At 36.3% G+C, this 22,247-nt stretch overlaps 1 protein-coding gene across 2 annotated transcripts in view; it reads right to left on the bottom strand.

Moving 5' to 3' along the window:
- Nucleotides 1-3,483: 3,483 nt before the first annotated feature.
- The window catches only part of LOC123530537 (DDB1- and CUL4-associated factor 1-like), a 123,720-nt gene continuing 104,956 nt past the window's right edge, over nt 3,484-22,247 (bottom strand). For both annotated transcript variants that reach the window (XM_053521141.1, XM_053521140.1), the window contains exons 30-38: nt 21,553-21,641; nt 21,186-21,267; nt 19,221-19,454; nt 18,818-18,908; nt 18,202-18,300; nt 14,516-14,592; nt 12,105-12,191; nt 11,169-11,301; nt 3,484-9,194 (exon numbers count right to left, since the gene is read on the bottom strand). In XM_053521141.1, the coding sequence (XP_053377116.1) occupies nt 9,040-9,194; nt 11,169-11,301; nt 12,105-12,191; nt 14,516-14,592; nt 18,202-18,300; nt 18,818-18,908; nt 19,221-19,454; nt 21,186-21,267; nt 21,553-21,641 (1,047 nt within the window). In that variant the 3' untranslated portion in view covers nt 3,484-9,039. The remainder of the gene's footprint in view (nt 9,195-11,168; nt 11,302-12,104; nt 12,192-14,515; nt 14,593-18,201; nt 18,301-18,817; nt 18,909-19,220; nt 19,455-21,185; nt 21,268-21,552; nt 21,642-22,247) is intronic.

The raw sequence follows: 22,247 nt of genomic DNA, 5'->3' as shown, positions 1-22,247 counted from the left end.
TATGAATAGTACCAGTAACACATCTGCATGAAAAATACCAAGTTTCAGCTTAATTAAATCAGTTTTCCAGGTTTTATGGCATTTTCAGTAACGCTGGTCCCTGCGCCAATTTTCCTTCAAAACTGATGTCGCAACATAATTTTTAACCAGTTCTTCTAGCCAGAGCTGGTTTTTGCCCTATTTCATAAATTTTCACCATAATTTGCAAGCAAATTACACATTAACACTTTGAAATATACCAAATGTCCCCTCTGAAAGGTATATATGGGCATAATTTAGAGTGCAAATTTGCATTTTTTTTAAAAAATACCCCCAAAACAATGAAAATGTGATTTTTTGGGTTTTTATCATTTTTTGCAGCAAAATTTCAATGAAATGCTCATTTTTTACCAAAATCTGACCAAACTAGTTCATTTATATCAATATCTGTTTTGCCCACATTTTCTTATAGGTCACAATAGCCTAAATAGTTTTCCCTATATATTCTATATAAAACTGACCTTTTTCAAAGAGCTACCAAACATAGCTAGACCCATTTCAGAGAACAAATCCTTACCTCATTTTAAAGAGTTATGATAAAACTGATATAAAATGAAGAGAAAAGTAAGGGTCATGTATCTTCTAAGAGAGATTTCTCTGGTCACAACCTGCTCTCCCATTTTTCCTACCAAAATGTCAACAATACATCCACAATGAAATTTAAACAAAAACTAGCCCCAATTTAGACCTCTGTTGCCATGCCAAGTGAAAAATTAGTGTTCAAATACCTGGCAGCCATTACGCGACTAGACCAGATGGCTCCCACTCTGGTTCCTTTAGTTTAGTTAGGCCTATGTAACTCAGACTATCAGAACCTGGTATCTATAGGTCACACTACACTAAATAGTACTCCCTATAGCATTCGTTTGTGGTGTAGGCCTATGTGTTGATGTTGTTTTCAACTGAACATATTTTCCCCGACTGATTTCGTCATAATAAATGCCAATTAAATGGGCATACAATCGAAGCGTACATAATTTAACTTTTTTAATTGAACTGAATTGATTTGAAGTAACAGTATACTCACTTTTGTGTTTAAAATTATATAAGGATAAATTAGATGTTTACAGGAAAATTGCGTATTCGAAACTAAGGGAAGTAACTCAGACTATCAGAACATGGTATCTATAGGTCACACTACACTAAATAGTACTCCCTATATATTCTATATAAAACCGACATTTCACAGCTAAACCCATTTCAGAGAACAAATCCTTACTTCATTTTAAAGAGTTATGATAAAACTGATATAAAATGAAGAGAAAACTAGGGGTCATGTATCTTCTATTTTAGAGAGATTTCTCTCGTCACATTTGCTTACTGTAAAATCACACTGCTGTGACCTGGAAGTACTACTCATATTAAAATTCAGTTTCACTTCACCAAATACAACCTCCTCTCCCATTTTTTCTACCAAAATGTCAACAAGAGGGCCATAATGGCCCTATATCGCTCACCTGTTATCATTGCACTTAAGGACAAGAAGCTATTGATAGTAACATAAAAGAGAAGTAATTAAAACAAAAGTGAACAAAAGGATCTGCCAAATAAAAACAAGACCACTGCAATGCAATGCAAATGCAGAGCAATATACACACAAAACAAAGTCATATGACCTTTGACCCCTAAGTGTGACCTTGACCTTGAAGTGAGCCATCCGAAACATGCGCTCTGCACATCGTTTCGATGAGGTGAACATTTGTGTCAGGTTTCTTTGAAATCCTTCAAGGGGTTCAAGAGTTACAGAGAACTTGCTAACAGGGAACAGGGAAATTGCTAACCAACAGTTTTTTTGTTTTTTGTTTGTTTTGTTGGATTTAACGTCGCACCGACACATGATAGGTCATATGGCGACTTTCCAGCTTTAATGGTGGAGGAAGACCCCAGGTGCCCCTCCGTGCATTATTTCAACACGAGCAGGCACCTGGGTAGAACCACCGACCTTCCATAAGCCAGCTGGATGGCTTCCTCACATGAAGAATTCAACACCCCGAGTTAGGCTCGACAGACAGACGGACACCAAGGTGATAATATAATACATCCCTTCGGGCGTATAAAAAGGAATCGAGATTTTATGGTGCTACAAGCTCTGTGCAAGTCTGGTTAAAATCAAATCATAAATGAAGCTGCTATTGTGCAGACAAGGTCAAAATAGCTTATTTTGGCCCTTTCAGGGGCCACAACTCTGGAACCCATTATGGGATCTGGCCGGTTCAAGAAAGGAACCAAGATCTTATGGTGACGCAAGTTTGATTAAATTCAAATCATAAATGAAGCTGCTATTGTGCAGACAAGGTCAAAATAGCTAATTCTGGCCCTATCAGGGAAAATAACTCTGGAACCCATAATGTAATCTGGCCAGTTCAAGAAAGGAACCAAGATCTTATGGTGATATAAGCTGTGTGCAAGTTTAGTTAAAATAAAATCATAAATGAAACCACCATCGTGCAGACAAGAAATTGTTGACGCACGCACGCAAATTCTGGCCCTTTAAGGGGCAATAACTCTAGAACCCATGATGGGATCTGGCCAGTTTTTGAAAGGAACCGAGATATCATGCCAATACAAGTTTTGTACAAGTTTTATCAAAATTGCTTGTAAAATGTGGTCTTTATCATGTTCAGAAGAAATTGTGGACGGACGGACGAAGGGCGATCACAATTAGTGTTCAAAAACCTGTCCGCCATTACGCGACTAGACCAGATGGCTCTCACGCTGGTTCCTTTACTATAGTTAGGCCTCTATACATAAAGACAGCTGCTGAATCTATCATCAGCTACCGATTTTGGAAGTGTCACAGAATGATAATAGCTGTTTCCTACTGCATTGTTACATATGTATTTAGTATTTAGTAATGTGATTCGTTTTCAGTTAAACCATCATTTGCACACTGATATTGTAGAACTGACAAGACTTAGTGCTCAGAATGATGTCATGATATTGGGAAACACCACCACGTGATCAGGATTCATTCACGGAAGGGTCTAGCGGAAGAAAATTGTTGATTTTATTCACGTATGGCACAAATATACTTCAAAAATTCTACAAAACATACCGTTTTCTGGTCATATAACATGAAATAGACATAATTTAATTTAATCGATGCATTAAACACTTGACGTCTGTGACATTCCAATGGAACTACATCACTGCACTATGTTGTTCTGTCCATTTAATGAAAATTCGGGCAACAGCTTGGAATCATCAACGCTTTCAGCGTTAGCCGATTCAAAAATGCCATCTTGGTAGAAAAATCAATTTTCAAAAAATACCTCTAGTAAAAATTCAACATGTTCAAAGGACATAAGTTAAAATGATCAGGCATTAGTTTCAGACAAATCCATTTCTTGACCCAAATCAGACTGACCACCTTTAAGATACCATAGTAAGGGGTAAGTTCATGGCTCTCAGCTTGCACTCTGTGTATATAGGTATTACAACATATTCTGTTTCAATTATTTTAATATTTTGTACATTTAAAACTCAACATAAATAATCAATGATAAATCACATAATAAACTGAAATTAATCAAAGGTCACATTTTAGGCATAATTGGTTATTACACTCCTCCTCCAGAATAGAAATAGAAATACACCTAAAATAAGCATTGCAAAGATTGTGTATATTTCCCCATAATCCAGCTTACAAACAAGTGTTTAACAAAACATGAATAAAGTGAGAAACTATTAAAATACACAGTTTCAAAATACCTTATTAAAGGTTTAGCATAGTTTCTGATAAAATACAACACCATTTCAGATTTCTACATATACTTTACACACATGCATGCTGGCAGAAAGTGATTCTGCCTTTGCCTTTGGTCTGCACTGTTCGCTATTCAGTCAGTGAACACCCCTTTGAATAATAAATGGTACCGCCAAAACTAAATGTTGGACCAGTCCATTTTAGAAATATAGCAGGGTAAAGATTATGAATGGTAGGGGTCTCCAGTTAATTTCACTATAGAACACTGAAGAAAGATGTAATAAACAATAGATCTGGTAATTCAATTTTATGCTTAGTTTGACTGCATTTACACAGTAATTTTAATTATAAAATTTAAACAAACTATACAGTTCCTTCCAAAACAAACAATTCAAGCTATAAAATGGCATTTTAGGTCAATGAGTCACACACTGACCCAGATAATCCCCCCATAAACTGCTATCAACAATTCAACTGACTTTAATTTCCTCTTGATGCAAATTCCTTAAATACCATGTTTATTGCATTAGTTTGCATAGATTTTACTAGATTTATCCATTAAAACTTGGCTATGTTGGTAAGTAAATAAGTCTAGCAGGCATGTTTTTTAAGCTTTTTGCAACACATTCAAAGTGGTTTTTAAACAGCTCAACTTCATTCCTTGTGGGTTTGATTCAATGGTTTAACCTGCAAATGATTTAAATAGCCTTATGTAGCATATATAAGAATTTTTCAAAATCATACAATAAGTAAAGGTATAGTTTGGTATCACCAAGCAGCAACATAGTTCCCATAATATTGAAACCAGAACAATCCTGCCAATTATATAGCATATAGATCTTATTTTTATCTTTTAAATTGTACAATTTAGAATGATACTAATGTATAATGCTTCCTTTCAACAGTTAAGGAGATAATTAGAACAAGAGAACTATGATGATTTTAATTCGCTCACCTCAGTACATGGACAAGGAAAGTTTCATGAAAACCCAGTCAAAAACATAAATTCTAGAGTACTAAATTGCTAATCATATTTTTTTTTTCTCAAAACTGACATTGTGACCTAGTTTATAAACCAGGATGGCCCGGTTTCATAACTGAAATAGATTTTAGAAAGACATACATTCTAACCAGATTTAATATTGATCAGGTAATGTATTGTTAACAAGATTTCCTTATGATCTGATGTAGTGACCTAGATTTTGTTAGAAGATGACCCAATTTTCAATTTTCCTAGACAGCAAAAAGACAAACTGGATTGTGATCAAAGTATTCCTATGACTGGACCAAGCAACCTAGTTTCTGAACACATGTAACAGTTTCAAACTTGACTTTCATAAAGACAACCATTTTGATCAGGTTTCATACAGATTAGTACAAGATTTGGACAGGATGAACCCGGTTTTTCTATAATTTGACCTACAGGCCCTCAAGTTGTCAAAAATTAAGCCTGACTAACTTCCTCAGAATTTAGGGCTAAAATACTTTTTTCTTTCAAGCAAGTCTAAGGATAATAAAATCTAATTGGAGAACCTGATAGGCCTACACTGTTTCTGAAAGGTTACGATACTGCTGAAAACCTTCAAAATTATTTTCAAGTATTCATGTATAACTTCGTTTCAAATTTTGACAGACAGGACATGGTTTGAGTAAAACTTTGTTTAAGACAGAATACTTTCTAAACAAGAGGGCCATGATGGCCCTATATCGCTCACCTGAGTTAAATTGCTTGCCTGAACAAATGTCTTTGTTAAAGCTTCAAAAACAAAAGAGTAGGTCAGTAGGTCATATTCATGGTCACTGAAAGTCAGTTTTAGGATTACTGTACAAAACTATACATGTTATCCAAATTTCAAGGCTGTATCTTAAGAAACAAGAAAGTAGGTCAGTAGGTCAAATTCATGGTCACTGAAAGTCAGTTTTAAGATCAGTGTGCAAAACTGTACATGTCATCCAAACTTCAAAGCTGTATCTTACAAAATAGAAAGTAGGTCAGTAGGTCAAGGTCACAGTCGGGTGACCCTTATCACTTGGGGTCATCAGGTAAATATAATTAAACAGCCTAGAAAATATGATCTGATAATCTTTGAAGTATTTTTTTCTATATAACTCATATATCAAGTGACCCCTGGGGCGGGGCCTCTTTTCACCTCGGAGGCATAATTTGAACAATTTTGTTAGAGATCAACTAGGTAATGATACATACAAAATATCAAAGGCATAGGCCTTGAACTTTCAGACAAGAAGATTTTTAAAGTTTTTTCCTATATTAGTCTATGTAAAACTTGGGACCCCCAGAGCAGGGCCTCTTTCACCCCAGGGGCATAATTTGAACGATCTTGGTAGAGGACCACAAGGCAATGCTACATACCAGATATCAAAAGCCTAGGTCTTGTGGTTTCAGACAAGAAGATTTTTTTTTTCCCTATACAAGTCTATATAAACCGTGTGACCCTACTAGGCGGGGCCATATTTCATCCTAGGGGGATCATTTGAACAATCTTGGTAGAGGCCCACTATATGATGCTACATACCAAATATCAAAGCCGTAGGCCCTTTTGTTTTTAACCAGAAGATTTTTAAAGATTTTCCCTATATAAATCAATGTGACCCCCAGGGTGGTGCCATATTATATCTTAGGATAATAATTTGAACAATCTTTGTAGAGGCCCACTAGATGATGCTACATACTAATATCAAAGCCCTAGGCCTTATGGTTTTGGACAATAAAATTTTCAGTTTTTTTCTATATAAGTCTATATAAATCATGTGACCCCCGGGGCACGGCCATATTTGACCTTAGGGGAATATTTTGAACAATCTTGGTAGAGACCCACCAGATGATGCTACATACCAAATATCAAAGCCCTAGGCCTTGTGGTTTTGGACAGTTTTTTAAAAGTTTTTCCTTTCGGTTGCCATGGCAACCAGAGTTCTGTACGGAATTCAATTCTTTGAACAATTTTTAAGAAGGCCATCCAAGGATCATCCCTATGAAGTTTCATCAAAACTGACTTGGTGGTTTAGGAGGAGATGTTGTTTAAGAAGAAAGTGTGGATGGATGCTGGACGGACAGACGGCGAGCGATCACAATAGCTCACTCAGAGCCTCTGGCTCAGGTGAGCTAAAAAGCTTTTAAATGTTAGTAAACTCCCTCTGTTATATTTTCCATATAACGCTCTATGTAAATCAAAAATTTCTGTGGTCTCAAGAATAGGGTACAAGACCCCAATGTTTCATGAAAATACCTCATGGCAAAGTCTTTCTGTAGATAGTGATCATTTCAAGTCTCCCTTTATGTATCTATAAGTACAAAACCTACTTCTGTGGTGGTCCTAACTTTGACCCAAGGAACCCTGTTTTAACCCTTAGCCTGCTGCAGGCGAATTTAATAGCCTTTGCAAACAGCTTGGAACCAGATCAGACGCCGATTAAATCGGCGTCTGATCAGGTTCCAAGCTGTTTGCTACTCTGACAATATTTCTTCCAATTTTGGAGCAAATTGAATGAACTTTACAATTTTAGCAGACGACATTTCCAGCAGACGACCATTTATCTAGCATGCTAAAGGTTAATAAGCATTAGCCCATGTTCAATGTTTAAACCAATTTAAGGGACACTGCTAAAGCACCACTAGCTAATGCTACATAGAAAATATCCTTAATATTTCTGTTAGCTTACGAATAAAGCAGCACATACATATTTTGAAGTCACAGTATATGCAATGTTTAATAGTCCAATGAGCTGAATAACACACCTTTATCAGTTGAAGGCAGTTAACTACATGCATTTCAAACAAAAAAAAAAACTAGATAATGATTGGTAAATTTATTAACATTTTAGGTCAGTTAACAAGTTAATGTGTAATAAAAAATTAAAATTTTGGAATTCAGTGAAAAAAGTAGGGTATTTTTCTTTTTGAAAATTTTGGGCCACTTGAAATCATGGACCTAGTGACTTATTTTTTGACCCAAGATGACTCAGTTCATTATTATTCGTGGGGGATTAATTTTCATGGATAAGACACTGTACTTCCATAGCTGTCTGATCTGGCCCGCTGGAATACTGACCTACAGCTTTCGTGTAGTTTATGGAGGCTCCATCAACAATAAATAATTGGTTTGCATAGGAACAAAATCAACTATTTCATTTAAACATTTACCCGTGATCTGTTTACGACATGCTCGTCAAAGTAAAGTAGAAACTAAAAACAGTAGCTTGACATAGCATCATGTGACACACCGCACTATGCTGCCACAGTTATTTGCAGCTAGAAAAAAGCTAAGGGTAATTAAAACATTTTCATATATTATTCTATTTGATGAAAACAAAAGGGTGTGGACGATAACAACTAAAAGCATTGAAGATGACACACTCACATTGATATTAACAATAACGAAAACACGATAATGAATGCTAATTGTGCAAGACAATATCCAAAGAGCTACAGTTTTGACACTTAATTGGCTTTGATATATTTTATTGAATATCTGACAGTTTCACTAAGTTTTGAAAATTAGGGGTTGTTCGTTAATTGGTACATGATCATTTGCTAATCTCCCGCAGCATAGATTGCAAATTCAGTAACCATGGTAGCGCTGTTTGGCACATGCAGGTTTCACATGTAAGAACAAAATGGTATACTAGATCTAGTCCTGTGGAAATGATAATATAAAAATTTCAAAAATTTGAAATCCACGAATTTACATCCCAATGAAACAGTGTTCAGAATGCTTTCGCTGGTGAACACAGTTCAGTCATCAAATTTTTAAATGTTAGAGTAAGAGGCTTTACACTAATGCAGTGACAGTATCCTCCAGTATAAACAGTGAATTAAGGTACAATAAATATACTCTAATTCAAAGGAAGTAACTCTCATAATAAATTTTGGATTTGGTTAGGATTAAGTAGAAATATCAACAAACTGCAGTCAGAAACAATTCACCTTTTCAATGTACAAAAATAAAATCTTTTCCATTAACCAAAATATCATCATCAGTTTTCTACTACTCCAGAACTACTAGTTCCATACAACTTAATCATGTCAAACCTTCCACCATGTCTCATTGTAAAACACCATACCAAGTTGTGCCAGTGTAATTTTCACAGAAAAAATTAACATCCAGTAGTCTTATTGAGTGAACATTTTCCTTGAGCCATACTGCACCATATACACAAAGTCAATGTCAGCACCTCCATATCACTAGCTTCGGTATTTCCAAGTGAGAAATTAAAATCTATTACAACATTCATTGCACATTCACATTACAAATGTCAAGGTAATCTGTGGCAGTTCACAAGTCAGCAAGCTCAAAGAAAGCACCTTCTAAATCAACATCATCATCGTCATCATCATCATCATCATCTACATCACTTCCTAAAGACAGAATAACATCATCATCATCCTCATCATCAGTATCATCAATATCTTCGATATCACCACTGTTATCTGTAACAGAAAGATAAATCATTAATACACACAGTGACTTTTGTGGGCTAGTGTCAACAGGTTATAAGCTATCATTCTCATAATAAGTCACTGAACATTTTATTCAATATAACTGAGCCATGCCATGAGAAAACCAACATAGTGGGTTTGCGACCAGAATGGATCCAGACCAGCCTGCGCATCCGCGCAGCCTGGTCAGGATCCATAAATTTGCTTTTAAAGCCTATTGGAATTGGAGAAACTGTTAGGGGACAGCATGGATCCTGACCAGGCTGCGCAGGCTGGTCTGGATCCATGCTGGTCACAAACCCACTAAGTTGGTTTTCTCATGGCACGGCTCATATCATCACTTACGACATTTATTAATCTCACTGTTATAAATCTCTAAGTCAGCATAAACAGCACTTTTTTAATATCACTAAATTTCTTTCCTTACTTGGGCCCACTTAAGAATACTAACATTGCACTGAAAGGGTGAACAATGAAATTAGCCTTTTTCAATAAAATACAATTTTCATTCGGATGTAGTATATGTTGTTTTATACTATATTATGCCTCTGTAGGTCAGGTGTGAGGGTATGACTAAAGAAAGAACCACCAGCATCCGTATTATAGATGCAAGGTCAGTTATATCATCAACATTACAGTAGTGGAAACTGACACCAAAAGTTAACCCTAATATGAAAGTCTCACACTTATTGGTACTGACAGGATGACCTCAGTTCTCACACTAGCACAAACAAAAACAGTCAATATTGTGGATGCGACCACGTGTCCTCAACGACCATTTGTCTTTAACGACCACTCTGAATTTCCCCCGAACAATTTTACTATTAAAATATTTGTGCTAAACGACTTTTGTCTAACGCGACCAGCGACCGCTGATTTTCGGCAAAATTGACTGACCTTTTTTGGTTAAGTGACCGCTAAAATTTAACTATGTCCATATTAAGTCATCTTTACATCAAACACTGCCGCCGATTAATTATGAGAACGTGTTGACACTTAATTCTTGATTGCAAAAGGTGAGAAATGTAAGTAACATCTGATGGAATCCCGCAATCACTGCATAATTATTAGCGAGAGACCGATATGACCAATCAAACTCGTCGTTGTTTTTAAGATCCGCCCATTATTTCCAATAATAACTTGACCTCGATAAATAAGGAAAATCGCATATCGTGTTATACATGTATTGTAAGTTATCCTATGTGTAATTGATTGATCTTGAATATTGTCTAAACGGAAAGTGTTAACGTTGGATGATAGAGCTCGTGTGTTGGAATTAAGTAAGAACAAAAGTGCTCGTAAATTGGCTGAAGAAATGGGCGTAGGAAAAACCCAGATCGAAAGCATTCTGATACGGAAAGCAGAAGTGTTGGAGGATATTGAAAATAATGTTTCAGGTGATCGTAAACGTGCGAGGAGAGTAACTGTTCACGGGGATGTAAACAATTTGGTATATGAGTGGTTTAAGGACGTGACTGCTAGGAGAATGCCCGTGTCTGGGCCTATCTTGTGCACTCAAGCTCTTTAAGTTCGCGAGTGATCTTGGGGACATTAACTTTAAGGCATCGACGGGATGGCTTGCTTCGTTCTTGAAACGTAATAACGTTGTGTGAAATTCAGCTGATTTTATCGAAGTAAAACACCCTTTATTACACTTTAAAGTTCTATTGATGTATGTAAATATTTCATGCATATGTTAGTCTTTATTCTGAAACACTTGCATAAAATGGAGAGAATTTCAAACTATTAAATTGATATGAATAACATGTATTTTATATGCATCCTTACCCAATGTGTCTCTTACATACACCACGTGAAAACCACGTGAAAACTTAAGTCCATATATTATGCCCAATTTCCGTACTTTGTCCTAAGAGACCGTTGTCTTAAGAGACCACTTTTTGCCTGTCCCTTGGGTGGTCTCTTATCACAAGATTGACTGTAGGTGCAACTAACATTACATACCATTTTCATCCTCTTCATTTTCGTCATCATCTTCATCATCATCATTTAGCATAAATTCATCACCATTATCATCATCGTCATCATCATCATCATCATCATCATCTTGGACTTGTTCCTCCTCTTCTTCATTTTGCTGAGAAAACAATCATCCATGCAAATCTTTACCTCAGTTATACCACAAACTCATCAAAATGCTTTACAGCATCAAATATATGATTGTTTTTTTTTTCTTCTATTTTTTAGTTAGGAAATGTGAAAATCAAATTAAAGCTTCAAAAGTTCACTTCACATCATTTAAGTTATTACCTTTCTGGAAATATTCTGAATTCAGTATACTATAGACACTGTATCCTGTAATAGCAGTTACAAACACAGTTTAAAGTTGTTTTTCCTTCAGACAGGAATTATTTATTAAGACGTCACAGTACTTAACTACCAGACCCCTAACTAAAGATTACTGTACTGAGAAACAAGTGTTGTACTGTGATAAACTAGAAATACATTCTGCGTGCCCATGGGCAGAATGTCGAGCCCACCAGCACCTTTGGCCTCTTAGTGTGACCTTGACCTGGTTCTTGTGCATGACACTCCGTTTCATAATGGTGAACATTCATGCCAAGTTACATCAAAATCTCACCATGCATGAAGAAAGAATGCTCCAGGCAAACTTCAATTTGACCTTTGACCTCCAACTGTTACCTTGACCTAGGATAGAGAACATGGGGTTTGCGCATGACACTTCTTCTCATTGAGGTAAACATTCATGCCAAATATAAACAAGATTATGGTCCAGACAAAAGCGGATGGACGGACACAAGCAGGCACATACACCGATTCGCCAAAGTGACGACTATATCGAGCTTACTGCAAGCGGGCTCAACAAAAAACAATCAAGCCAAGTTTTCAATGAAAGATGTAAGTAACACAATGTTATACCTGATCATCTTCCTCATCCTTCACTTTTCCAATCTCATACAGTCGACAAATATTCTCCTCCGCCCCAACATCCACTGACTGCTGGTTCTGTAAATGTATATCAAATAAATGATACCAGTATGTTTCAGCTGTCTTTTTTGTAAAGAAATTCCTATTTAAGTAAACTTGTACTTCTTAACATCTACAAATTCAAGTGTATATTGAATTTTATTTAAAAGATTCTGTACTTTTTAAAACAATATCTCATTAAAAGTCTCACTTTCTCAACAAAAAAGTTACCTCATATAATATAAAGCATTTAAAAATTATTAAAATCTTTTTAACAAAGTAGAATGATCTAAAGAAATTCAGAAGAAGACTGTCCAAGGAATGTTTTTGTGATATTCCTTTAAAATAGGGCAAGATGTTTCAGAGAAATACAGCAATATATAGAGAAAACTACCCAATGACCAAGGTTCTTTTAACAAATAACAAGCCTGAAGTCATTTGGTAGAGAGTCACAGGAGGGACATGTTGGCAGGGGCGTAGGGACGATTTGAGCATTGAGGCAGCGAAGGGGGTGGGTTTGGGAGGGGGTGTCCCCCTCCTAAGAACGGGGTCCGGGAAAATTTTGCATATAGCTAGAGTAAATGGTGCAATCTGGCGACTTCTTGGACTGCTCAGTATCTGTTGAACATACTCGTTTTTTTTCGAGTTTTCACCCCTATTTACAGTTTACTATGTTTAAACACTGTAATGGCGGTACGATGTTAGATACGGACAATGTCTTGCCAGGGTAAAACCAGTAATGTCTAAGTAGGGGATCGAGCACAAGACCCTGACTTAAAGGGGTAATCCAATCCTTATAGCATTTTAGTCATTAAATGGCATTATAAAGGTAAAACGCAATTCACTGTTTTCTTTGAACCATTGAGGGTTCTTTTTACCAAATGATCAATTTGGAAATGCAAAATTGCGAGGCTGATTGGCATTTTATATTTTTATGTAGAAGCTGTAATACTTGTTAATTTTACTAGATCTGTAAAATCTACGAGGATTTTTCTACATTTTATGCGTTGAATTTAATCATTATGATTGGTGCCTTTGATTTTCAAACATTTTTAAGTGTCAAAAATATTTAATTCAATATATTTTATGTAAAGGCATCTAAAGATCCCGATTTGCATTTGTGTTTTATTCAAGATACTTTCCTTTGTTGGGAGAATTTGAGACACAACATTAATTGCAATTAATTGCAATTTTGGCAGTAAACAATTATAAACGATTAACGTTCATTAATAAAATTAATGTATTGCCTATAATCCGAGTCTGCGGGGCGTGAAAATACGGCGACCTTGGTCGTTGCGGATTATCGATTTTGTACAATACCCTGTCACCAAGGTGATCTAGCAAGATGTCGGTGATATGACAAGATTCTGTGCACATATCAGTCGCCGATGCACTTCATGATAAATGGAAGACCGCTGTATTTATTTTTAATTATATTTTCTAGCCTTTTCAAAAATTTACGAGTTCGGCATTTCGCCGCTCCTCGAAATATTGGGGCGGCGGGTGCCGCCCCTGCCGCCCCAGCTCCTACGCCCTTGATTGGTAAAATTATTTTGAAATCAATCCAGTGGTTTCAGAGAGTTTCCATGCAGCCATATATTGGAGCCTTATTTTTAACATATCGACAAAGTCTGAAGGAATCTGGTAGAGATTCATCCAAGGAAAATTTCTGTGAAATTGAGGATTTTTTTAGTATTTTCTGCTTGGTTGCCATGGCAACCAGAATTTTGTACAGATGACCTAGATTTGAAGAATTTCGAAAGAGGAACTCAAAAAGAACATTCCTGTGACGTTTGTTTGAAATTGGCTTTATAGTTACAGATATTGTGGATGACAGACAGACAAACAGACAGACTACAGACATTCAAGGGTTCTAAAAGCTCAGGTGAGCTGAAAACAACAGTTTTTCAAGCAATCTCTTTCAACATAACTTACACTGTAAATAAATTCATAAACTTAACTTTTAGCCTGCTGGCGGCAAGTGATTTTTGCCTTTGCGACCAGTGCAGACCAAGATCATGGTCTGCACACCTTTGAATAGTAAGTGGTGCTGCCCAAATTGACTGATAGACCAGTCCAATTCAGAAATATAGCAGGGTAAAGGTTAAAAGGAATGTAACTGGTGGCATGTCAAAACAGGAACACTAACATAACAAAAGATCATACCTTTAATATCTGTTAGAAACAAAACAACATGTACCAAGATATGTTGAACTTTGTCTTGAAAAAAAAACAGCAACAGTTACACAAAGATTCTACCCTAGAGATTTATTACACTAACATTTCAATTGCCCAAACAAAGCACCATGAAAAGAACTTTAAAGGATGACTGAGTAGATGTGTGTATAAACTTCAGTACTAACCTCCACAACAGCTAGGTAGCTATCTACTGTGTCTGTACATAAGTCTGATATACTTCTTGATTTTACATCCATTGTGGCTGTAAGTATAAATTGCAACTTAATGGGTGATCTTTTTTTTATTTTTTATTTTATGTCTTCTTATGCATATACATATACTGAAATATGTGAATGAAGCCCTGGAGATTTTGTTTGAAGCCGTTCCACCTACTACTGGCTTACATATCAAAGCTTTAGAAACATTTTCTATGTTGAACAAGAGTGCCAAAATGTCACAATATATGCCCGTCACAGCAAATTTCTTTACACTAGCACCTGAATTTTAATTTTGTGGTTGTTAAATAATTATTGTAATTCTTTTGTTTTTCTAAATCCACATAAAAACTCCTTACCAGGTAGAGATACCTTAACATATATGTTGTACCACAGAAAAGTGGTCTTGCTTTTTCCCTACGGTCAGTTATAAAAAAGTTACAATATAAGTTATTTATAGTAACAACTAAGAGAAGTTAATCTTTAAAAAAAAAAAAAAAAAAAAAAAAAAAAAAAAAAAAAAAAAAAAAATTCCCCCCAAAAAATTGTAAGTCCACATAAAAATCCTTACCAGGTAGAGATAGGTCAAAATACACCTCAGAATTGGATGTAACATGCATGTTGTACTACAGAAATTTTCTATTTTTCCCTACAACTAGTAATGAAAAAGTTACAATACAAGCTATTTATAGTAACAACAAAGGGAAGTAATTCTAAAGAAGGGACCTGCACATGACACTTCGTCTCATGATGGTGTATAATTGTGCCAAGTAACATCAAAATCCCTCCATGCACGAAGAAGAAATGCTTCGTACAAAGTCATTCTTGTATCTGACCTTTGGCCTCTAAGTGTGACCTTGACCTTAGATCTAGGGACCTGGTTTTTGTGCAAGACACTCCGTCTCGTGGTGGTGAACATTTGTGCCAAGTTATATCAAAATCCCTCCATGCATGAAGAAGAAATGCTCCGGACAAAGTTTTCATTCTTGTATCCTTTGACCTCTAAGTGTGACCTTGACCTTGACACTCCAACTCATGATGGTGAACAATTGTGCCAAGTTACATCAAAATCCCTCTATGCATGAAGAAGATATGCTCCGGACAGTCATTCTTGAACTCTTTGACCGCTAAGTGTGACCTTGACCTTAGACCTAGGGACCTGGTTCTTGCGCACGACACTCCGTCTCATGATGGTGAACAACTGTGCCAAGTTTCATCAAAATCCCTCCATGCATGAAGAAGATATGCTCTGGACAAAGTCTGTGGACGCCGCCCGCCCGCCAGGGGCGTTTCCATAATACGTCCCCCCTTTTTTTTTTATAAAAAGGGGCATAATTTTGGGAAAATGCAAGCCAGTGTGTGTTTGTTCCAGTTTAACGTCTTTTTCAACAATTTTTCAGTCATATAAACGACAGTGTCTACTTGTAGCAGTAAGCACAATGCCCAACTTTATACTGGATTGAACCCACAACCTCCCGCACTCGAAGCGGACGCTCTACCACTAAGCTACCGAGGAGGTCAAAATGTAAGCCAGAGTTATGAAACATGCCAAGTGATGTCCAATAGTTCTTGAGAACCATGCTTACAAGCAAAACTTTCAAAGAACTTCTATGTTAAAGTTGAAAATTTTTAACAGGACAAAAGCTAAAGCTATTTAACTTGCCCTGTGAGTTCATCTCAATATGCCAAAAAGACAAATGTGAAGTTTGAAAACATCTTGCCTTGTAATTTTAAACAGTTTGCTTACATGCAAAACTTTCAACCAAAATTCCTAATTTAAACAAGAGCTGTTCATAAGACAGCCAGTGCTCGACTATTCGAATCACTGTCCCAGAAGCAGGAAGATTACCCTAACTGTTAAAATATCTATAGAGTCTCAATCCAGTATCTGCATTAGTTTTGGTAACTTGCATGCAAAACTTTAACCAGAAGTTTTAAGTTCAAAAGGGGACATGATTTGGCCAAAATGCAAGTCAGAGTATGGGACTTGATGTAATCAACTAGTTTCATAACCCTAAAGAAACATGTGAAGTTTCAATTTAATACCTGCATATGTTTTGCAGATAGTAACTTGCAAACAAAACTTCATCCAGAATTTTCTAAGTCCAAAAGTGGGCATAATTTGCCCAAAATACATGTCAGAGTTATGGGACTGACCCAGTGAGGTTGGTAATTGATCTAGAAAAAGAAAAAAATAAGTTTCAAACCCATATGCCTTTAGGTGATAGCTGTATGTACTTGCACGTATAACTTTAACCAGGATTTTCTAAGTCCAAAAGGGGGCATAATTTGCCCAAAATACATGTCAGAGTTATGGGACTGACCCAGTGAGGTTGGTAATTGATCTAGAAAAAGAAACAAGGAGCTGCGTTCAATAAACGCTTGATGGCATCCATGTCAATACAAAGCAACCTAAGTCCAAAACGAGGTCAAGGTCAAACTGAGGTCAGGTGATGTTTGAAGATGAGGAATGGTCACAGGTTACACCTGTATTAGTATCAATTCATTCTTGTAAGCGGTATTGATGCTAGACGAAAGGGTCCCATTTGGTTAACCAAGAGATGGCCCATATAAAGCAACCTAAGTCCAAAATGAGGTCAAGGTCAAGGTCAAACTGAGGTCAGGTGATGTTTGAAAATGAGGAATGGTCACAGGTTACATCTGTATTAGTATCAATTCATTCTTGTAAGCGGTATTGATGCTAGACGAAACGGTATCATTTGGTTAACCAAGAGATGGCCCATATAAAGCAACCTAAGTCCAAAATGAGGTCAAGGTCAAAATGAGGTCAGGTGATGTCTGAAGATGAGGAATGGTCACAGGTTACATCTGCATTAGTATCAACTCATTCTAGTAAGGGTTATTGATGCTAGACGAAACGGTCCCATTTGGTTAACCTCGTACGGACGGACGAACAGACAGCACGATCACTATATGCCTCCCGCATCAGTAGATGCCGGGGGCATAAAAAATAAGTTTCAAATCTATATGCCTTTAGGCGATAGCTGTATGTACTTGCACGCATAACTTTAACCAGCATTTTCTAAGTCCAAAAGGGGGCATAATTTGCCCAAAATACATGTCAGAGTTATGGGACTTTACCCAGTAAGGTTGGTAATGGACCTAGAAAAAGAAAAAATAAGTTCCAAAGCTATACGCCTTTAAATGCTAGCCATATGTACTTGCATGCAAAACTTTGAGCAAGGTGTGACGCCGACGCCAGGATGAGTAGAATAGCTAAACTATTCTTTGAATAGTCCAGCTAAAAAGGGGCATAATTATGACAAAAGAAAAGCTACAGTTATGTCACTTGTCCTGGCAGGTCATCTGAGAGCACTGGGCCTGGTAGTTTTACAGAAACCTGCTTACATGCAAAACTTTTGATGTGGAAGCCAGTGAAAGAATGACAACAAAAGCTCTACTATTTGGTAAATTTCAAGTAGTCCAGCTAAAAATCAAAGGGCCATATATGGTGAAAAATTAACTAACTCTTAAACCTATAACAAATGTCTAAACAGGCTTGCTACTGATCATTCTATGAAGTTTAATTCAAATCCAATCAACAGTGTAGGAGAAGGGCTGAACAAATTTTATTCAAAACTAACACTGGACCGTAACTGCATGTCCTATCAAGCTGAAAATTTAGGCAAGCATACCAATAGCAGCATAATTAGTGGCATCAAATGTCCTGAAAGTAGAGCCATATGGGCTGTGTCTGTCTGAATCTATCTCTAATTCCTCATCTATGTGGGTTGCTGGAATAAACAAATTATCATACTTTGAATAGACAACACAGAATTGAAAATCAATGACAAATTCAGCACTTTTTCATATTTTTACTATCATTGTGCCATTTTGGAAGTCTGACATCAAAAACAGGAGGAAAATGTTACTGTTCGTCATTTATAAACATGTTATTATCATTTCTAACTTTGATGAAGAGTGCAAGTGATTTTCATGATGTTGCTAAACTGACCTATGTATGCTAGGTTACAATGCTCCCTGAAATATATCACTTTTCATTTCAAAATTTACTAGTTTTACGAACTTAAATAAAATAATTTGATTTTGACAACTGCATTTTAGACAGGACAATTTACATGTATTTTACATGGTTTCCCATACTGTCAGGTTACAGGTTAATTCTAAGATGTTTCTACATCATTGTTATAACTGTCTATAACAGAACAAAGAAAATATTTAAATCCCCTTCAAGGGATGACAGAACAAGGGCATAAAATATTTGCTTTTACACTGAGATATTTTACTTACCATACATAACATCACCTAGGTAGTTAAAGCGTATCTGGCACTGATCTAGGGCTGGAACCGTATGTAATAATTGGAATGAACGTATATCCCACTGGTCTAGGTCAAGGAATAACCAAACAATTATCCATCAAATACTACTCATGTGGGTATAGTCAACAAAGAAATAACTCTTAGATGAATGTCATAAAATTCCCCCCCCCCCCCCCCACTGCCACCAGTCTACATGCTGAGCAACAATCCTAAGATGTTTGATGACTCTATGTAAAATAGTTTTTGAGATATGCAAGGTAAATCTGGAGAGATGGGGATCCAGATTGAAAATGGTAAATCTAAATGCCTACCCTAAAATGTTTTGTACAAATGATAAGTAGAAGATAAATTCTGTCTAAAAAAGGAAGGATACAACTTCTGAGTTGATGATGATTTCCAATCCAACAGGATGAAAGACACCGCTGACATACTGGTTAAACTTGTCAAACTTGTGAATGGCCATTGGTGTCCTGATGTCCCACAACACACCGTCATTTAGCACGAGATCGTCTGTTGGGTTGAATATTGCACGGTTAGCTTTGTAATTATTTGCTTTATCTGCATCATACAGTCGTAACAGCCTTACCCCCGTAGTGATGTCATATATCTGAAATTTATATAAAATATATTTGAATACTGGTGTCCTACCAAAATTAATTTTGTAGATAAGGAACATGATCTATGACAACAATTAATTTTGATAAAAGTCCCATGGAAATCTATGACAACAATCAATTTTGATAAAAGTCCCATGGAAATCTATGACAACAATCAATTTTGATAAAAGTCCCATGGAAATCTATGACAACAATCAATTTTGATAAAAGTCCCATGGAAATCTATGACAACAATCAATTTTGATAAAAGTCCCATGGAAATCTATGACAACAATCAATTTTGATAAAAGTCCCATGGAAATCTATGACAACAATTAATTTTGATAAAAGTCCCATGGAAATCTATGACAACAGTCAATTTTGATAAAAGTCCCATGGAAATCTATGACAACAATCGGTTTTTATAAAGCCTTATGGGAGTTCGAGATGAGAATTAATTTTAACAAAAATCTGGAACAGAGTTACCAACATCCCCCACCTAAGGACATTTTTCACAAAACATACTGCATGCAAAAACTGCATCTTGGCATGAACAAAAAAAAAAAACAAGAGTGCCAGAATGTCACAATAAACGCCCGTCAGGTAGATGTTACAGTAAAACATATTCTGTATAAGTTTGGTACACAGTAAGCCCAAACAATGACATGTTCAATTCTAACAACCAGGTTAAAAAGTTTAAAGAATAAGCTATTCATAGTAGCAACAAAGGGAAGTAAGTCCAGAAGAAATCTATACTTTGTTTTTCTAAGTCCACAAAGAAAACTCCTTACCAGGTAGAGATACCTTTAAAAACACCTAAAATTTGAAAGTAACCTCTAAGTTGTACCACAGAAAAGTGGTCTTGATTTTTCCCTATGGTCAATTATAAAAAAAGTTACAATATAAGTTATTCAAAGTAACAACAAAGGGAAGTTAATCTTACAAAAAAATTCTAAGTCCACACAAAAATCCTTACTTCTAAGTTTGACCACGACCTTGAAACTAGGTGTCTGAGTCTTGTGCATGACACATCATCTCAATATTGTGAACATTTATGCCAAGATATTATTAGTTACACTGCTTGTTGGTGACAGGATACGGGATATACGCTGTCGAGGAAATCCATATCAGGCGAGAGCGAAGCTCGAGCCCGATATGTATTTTTGAGACATTTTCTTTACTTACACGCTATTATGTAATATTTTGTAAATTAACAAAGCGGCAGCCATTTTTTTAAAATCAAAATCCATATCTGAAATGTACTAGCAGGATATGGAAGATATCCTGTCTCCACGTGACATTTATTGACCAATAGAAATGCAAGAAACTTGTAGGAGGCAAGATAATTCAAAATCCCTTCATGGATGGCAGAGTTATGGACCGGACACTAAGTGTGATGGACGGAAGGACGCAGCCTATTTTTATGTCCCCCTTTTTTTTCTTTGAAAAAAGGTGGGGATCAAAATAAAATCATTAATTTTGATAAAGTCTCATGAAAATCTATGACAACTATTGATTTTGATAAAATCTCTTAGAAACCTACGACAACAGTGATTTTGACAAAGTCGTATTACCTACGACAATAGTAATTTTGACAAAGTCGTATTGAAATATATGACAACATCCACATAAGCATTACACAGTGTCTTAAAATAACTTAGGGCAAAGGTATATTTCCATCAGTGGAAGTGGCGTCCTGTATGTTCATGCAAGAATTATTATTATACTGTAAAATAACTTACATTTGCAACTTCTTCTTTTGTCCCTATTAATCTATCTTGGACATGTCTGCTAAACTCAAGGTGATGATCTTCAAACTCAAACCTGTAACCACCACATACAATCATTAACCCTTACTCTGCTAAATTCCTAAAATGGACTGATCCATCATTCAATTTGGGCATCATCACTTATTATTTAAAGGGGTGTTCACTGAAAATTTACTGACTTAATAGCACTGTTCGGAAAGGCAAAATCACTTGCCGCCAGCAGGCTAAGGGTAATCATAAAAATATTTCAACCCACATTTATTTTTAACTGCTTAGACGAAAATGTTCACTTCTTTCTTTATCAAGAAACAGAAATTTAGTGGATACAGAATGAACTTACATTTTATCTAGTGTTTCAGCACCCCAGGACCACAATGCTGAGCAATGCATTATACCATAGGTTGACGCTGTCAGCACCAATTTGCCATCCTAAATATAACAAATAAAATTTCTGAATCAGTTGTAACAACTCCATAAGAAGGCTTTCTTCTAAACAAGCTTTGTGTACAGAAATTAATGAGGTAATTGGAACTGTTTTAAGGGGATGGCTGAAAATTATAATGTGTGCTCATTAAAGTTTTAATGGTGTACTGAAAACTTCAGTAACAAGGCAGTCTGAAAGACAGCTAAATCCCCCGCCACTGCTATGGATAGTGAAAGGGTAAAACCTTTGATTTTAAATGTGACCTTGACCTTGAACTAACATGGCTGACTCATGAATTCTGCACAACGTCTTGATGAGGCGATCATTTGACCAAAGTTACATGGAAATCCTTCAAGGGGTTTAGGAGATACAGAGCTGAAACCTTTGACCTTCAGTTGTGACCTTGACCTTCAGTTGACATGGCTGACTCATGAGTTCTTGATGAGGTGATCATTTGACCCAAGTTTGATGAAAATCCTTCAAGGGGTTAAGGAGATACAGAGTGGACACCAAATGGAAGGCTCAAACCTTCGACCCTTAGTTGTGACCTTGACCTTGAGCTGGCATGGTTGACTCATAATTTCTGCACATCATTCTGATGAGGTAATCAT

This window comes from Mercenaria mercenaria, chromosome 13 (genome assembly GCF_021730395.1).
Source record: "Mercenaria mercenaria strain notata chromosome 13, MADL_Memer_1, whole genome shotgun sequence".
Classification (NCBI taxonomy): domain Eukaryota; kingdom Metazoa; phylum Mollusca; class Bivalvia; order Venerida; family Veneridae; genus Mercenaria; species Mercenaria mercenaria.
The sequence above is the reverse complement of the archived record's forward strand: the minus strand, read 5'-3'. Positions and strand labels throughout refer to the sequence as shown.